Here is a 4,942-nt window from a genome sequence, read left to right as displayed (position 1 = left end):
GATTCATATACATATATCGAACTACAAATGTCCTTTCTAATATTTAATTTGCTCTACCTCGGAATTAATATATTTTCATATATGCTTAACGAGGGGGAATTTATTTAGCGATAATAGAATTGGCGATCGACAGGCGCGAACCAGCGACTTAATCCCAATCCCAGGACTGGCAGTGAAGCCTTAACCACCCCGACACCGCAAGAGATATAAGTTCAGGCCGCCTCCCCCACCTGAAATACCTTTCGCGAGGACAGGTATTTTTGTTTTGGAGACTGCATCAACCAATCTCACTGGTTCGCCCCTGTTGATCGCCAATTCTATTATCGCTTAATAAATTCCCATCGGTTAAGCATATATGAAAATATATTAATTCCGAGGTAGAGCGAATTAGATGTTAAAGGACATTTGTAGTTCGATATATGTATATGAATCACGGTAATTTGATAGACTTATAGTGACTACGTGCGGGAAAAGCTCTACCACGCCACCGAGAACGAGATGGTTGATGCAGTCTCCAAAACAAAAAATACCTGTCCTCGCGAAAGGTATTTCAGGTGGGAGGCGGCAGAACTTATATCTCTTGCGGTGTCGGGGTGGTTTAAGGCTTCACTGCCAGTCCTGGAATTGGGAAGTCGCTGGTTCGCGCCTGTCGATCGCCAATTCTATTATCGCTTAATAAATTCTCTCTCGGTTAAGCATATATGAAAACAAATATAGTTAATTCGAGTAGAGTGAATTAGATATTAAAGGACATTTGGTAGTTCGATATAGTATATGAATCACGGTAATGTGAGACATATATATATATATATATATATATATAGTGTGTATATATATATATATTTATATAATTATTAAGCTACAAATTTCTAAATGAAATTTGTAGCTTAATTTATTTATATATATATATATATATATACTATATATCTATATATAATATATATATATATATATATATATGTGCAATTGAGCTTAATAATATATATATGCAATTCACGCTATTTTGGGAATATGCCCGAAGGAGAATTTTCAAGTTTTCAAGTGATGAATGGAATGGTACTGAAGTGTCTCGAACACTTGACACAGTACCTTTCCAACCACTCTATTTGACAGTAACTGCTGAGCCATCTAGAGAGGTATGAATTAATACCGAATACCTGTTTACCCATAGAGAGCAGGGAAATTGCACTTCCACCATGAGAGCTAATTGGTCCTTTTGGAAAATGTAACTCTTTTTTATGACATTTTATCACATCATGTTTTATATACAATCATTAAGATAACTATTAATAGGCAGGGTGTAGGTCATGACCGGTTTATTTTTTATTTCGAAGACATTGGCATAGGACTGTTACATAGTATTAGAAATCACAATATGCGTATACACTATAGAGACAGCACTGACGAACATACACAATGGCCTGAGATGACAGATCCACCACTGACAGGTGTCAAGGTAAGAGTAGTTTTGAATCTCCTTAGGGCTAGTGGCAGAAATCACCTGCTCGTGTGGGACAATACCAACACAATACAAACCTTAGTAGACTACAAATCCACACCTGACAGGTGTCAGAAAGGGTGGGGCGAAACACTCATTAGTTCTTCTGGCCCAGTACTGTGTTCACAAATATGATAATCATAATCCATACATCTCTACTGGCTTCCTTGAAATTTAAAATTTTACAAATTTCTTTTGAGAGTATAGGATTAAATTTATGCATGCCTTGACTGACATTCATAATATTGCCCCAACTTTCTTTTATATCGCTATATTCAATGGTATATCATTCCATAGCATTATTAGAATACACTGTCTTTTCTTTTCCCTCCCAGTTGATAGCATGATTGTTTCTACTAACATTTACAAAAATTTCCACTGTTCACCTGTGCATGTCTCATACATTTACTTATGCTGTTCTATTCTCGTTCCCAGTGTTTTACCTATTTGAGGAATATAACGGTTGTCACAAGACTTACATGAAATTTTATATACATATCCTTTAGTATTGTTGGGAGAGTTTTTTCTCAGTATATGTTTCGTCGTTTTACTGTCCCATACGACATAAGCATAAAACTTTTCATTAAAATGAGGGATAAGTTTCATACCATTACTATATGGTAGTACAATCGAAGTTTTTGTGTTGTAAGTTTTTTTTTCTTTATATACAGTCTTTTCGTCGCTTCTAATTCATTGTCAGTATATTTCAGTTTCTTACGTGTATTCCTAATCTTATCTATTTCATCATTAATATATTCAGGGCTATATTTACGTAATGCTCCTAAAACATTGATGTGAACTCTGATTTCTTAACCTTACTGCTTTGACCAGAATAAAAATGCATATAAGAAGAACTATTAATTGGTTTCTTGTAAACATTGTGTTTAAGCTCATTACTATTTCTACGCTTCAAGCAATCCAAAAAGGGTAGGGACCTGTCCTTTTTATTTTCCATACTGAATTTAAAATCGATGGTGTTCATTGATTTGATTTGGCAACTAAGTTTTTTTACATTTTCGTTTGCTGGCAGTAAACAAATTATATTTGTCAACGCAACTGAACCATATTACATTGTATAATGATTTTATTTAATATATTTTCATTTAAAAAATTCCATGTAAGAATTACTTTATACTGGGGATAGAGGGTTCTACATCGTTATACTAAAATTTTGTAAACTTTCCCATTGAATTCAGGTTTACATTCTTTTACACATAATTTAATAAGTTCAATTACAGTGTTCTTGGAAAATTGGATATCCAGCTGTGTTTTCTAATGATTCCGAACTCCAGCAGATCATCAATTGACGCCTTCGTGAATAGTGATACCACATTAAACTCACAAGCCTGGATTCACTATTACATTATTTAGTTTATTCATCAGGTCCACATAATTCTTGATATTTGCGTCAGAGATGGCCCACACCTAGGGATTGAGAATACCCACTAGGTAATTTGCTCGACTACAAGACTCGGAATCAACGGAGCTAATGATTGGCTCGGCAGGAAAATATGTTTTGTGAGTTTTTACTGTACCAAGCAATACGATATCGATGAAGAGGTCACAACTTAGTTATTAGGCTGTCATTTCCTTGTAATAAGTTTTTCACTTTTCTATTGAAATCCCCATCCACATTATCCAACGGGTATTTATTTCATTCTTGGTAAGGGTATCATCACTCAAAAGACTACCCATTTTTTGTATATACACAGTTCTGTTTAGAATTACCAAAGCACCTGATTCGTCTACTTTCAGTCCTTTGATAGTAACCAATAAATCTTAATGATAGCAACCATTAAAACTTAATGAAGGCAGTAGAGATGTATGAGAAAAAGATTACCACATAATTTGTAAATACAGTACCTGAGTTTTTTCGCCCCTCGCCCTGACACATGTCATTTGTGGATTTCTTGTCTCCTAGGTCTTTATTCTTCGTCAGTATTGTCCCGCATGAGTATATTGTGATTTCTACCACTAGTCCTAATGAGTTTTGAAGCCACTTTTACTTTGACACTCGCAGTGGTGGATCTGTAGTCTCAAACTGTTGTGTGTTGAGATGTCTAACACTGTATCAGTCCTTCGTCATTGCTTGGAAATAAAGTCACAAGAAGTGAAGAACTACACCCTACCTCTTATTGTTTTACCTGCGGTAATGTGTGATAAACGAACCTAGTGTTATGTATATATATATATATATATATATATATATATATATATATATATATATATATATATATATATATATATATATATATATATATATATATATATATACATAAATATACACATATTGAAGGTTTTAAATCAACGAAAATTAATGTATAAGCAATGTGCAGAGTAACTATATATAGCATTTATTTTATACATGTAAGTATGCCTATATATATGTACGTATATGTTAAATATATATCTTTATATACTATATTACATATATATATATATATAATTAAATGATAAATAGTATATATATTATATCTAATATATGTATATATCATAAATATATAAATATCTAAATAATATGTATATTATATAATATTATATATAATATATACCTATATTATATATATTATAATTATATATATATCTAAGTCATATATATCTATATATAATAGATATAGATATATATCTATATATAATTATATATATATATATACATATATATAAATATATAATATAACATATATATAATATCTATAATATATATATATATATATATAAATATATATATATATATAATATATTATCTATATATACCTATCTATAAATTATAATTATATATATATATATATAGTTATCTACTATATGTATATATATATATCGTATTATATCTATATATCTATCGTCTCTATATATCTATACTATATATATATTATACTATCATATATATATCTATCTAATCAATCATATATCTAAATCTCTTCGTTGTGGTGTGTGTGTGTGTGTGGTGTGTGTGTGGTGTGTGGGTGGGTGTGTGGTGTTGTGTGTTATGTTTGTGTGTAGCGAAATATAAGTGACGAAATGTACTTACTGATGACTGTAAGGTTCTGTGTTTCAGAATCTCTTTCGAAAAAGGGTGCCTCCCTCATGACCTCGCATTCGTACTGACCCTCGGCAGCTGCTGTTATTTCACTGATGGTAACCTTTCTGTTGTCGATTGGTCCAGCTTAAGATAAATTAGAGAGAAACACGAGAAAAACTGTCGTTATGAAGCTACACATATGCCAGTATGACAACGGTGGAAGATCTAGATACAAACACACCCACGCACGCACACGCGCACAGACACACAGACACACACAGGTGTATATTTATATATATATATATATATATATATATATATATATATATATATATATATATATTATATATTAACAAAGTTACAACCACAAAGGAAACTTGAAAGACCGGAGATGCCAAGTACTTTTGTGTTATTACCCAGTTACT

At 31.8% G+C, this 4,942-nt stretch overlaps 1 protein-coding gene across 1 annotated transcript in view; it reads right to left on the bottom strand.

Annotated features, from left to right (window-relative positions):
- LOC135196736 (uncharacterized) overlaps positions 1 to 4,645 on the bottom strand; it is a 47,744-nt gene extending 43,099 nt beyond the window's left edge. Inside the window, exon 1 of the mRNA XM_064223554.1 lies at positions 4,527 to 4,645. Coding sequence (XP_064079624.1) covers positions 4,527 to 4,584 — 58 coding nt within the window. The 5' untranslated portion in view covers positions 4,585 to 4,645. The remainder of the gene's footprint in view (positions 1 to 4,526) is intronic.
- Between the last annotated feature and the right edge of the window lie 297 nt (positions 4,646 to 4,942).

The sequence above is a fragment of the Macrobrachium nipponense genome, chromosome 18 (assembly GCF_015104395.2).
Source record: "Macrobrachium nipponense isolate FS-2020 chromosome 18, ASM1510439v2, whole genome shotgun sequence".
Taxonomy (NCBI): domain Eukaryota; kingdom Metazoa; phylum Arthropoda; class Malacostraca; order Decapoda; family Palaemonidae; genus Macrobrachium; species Macrobrachium nipponense.
This window is presented reverse-complemented; position numbering and strand designations above follow the sequence as displayed.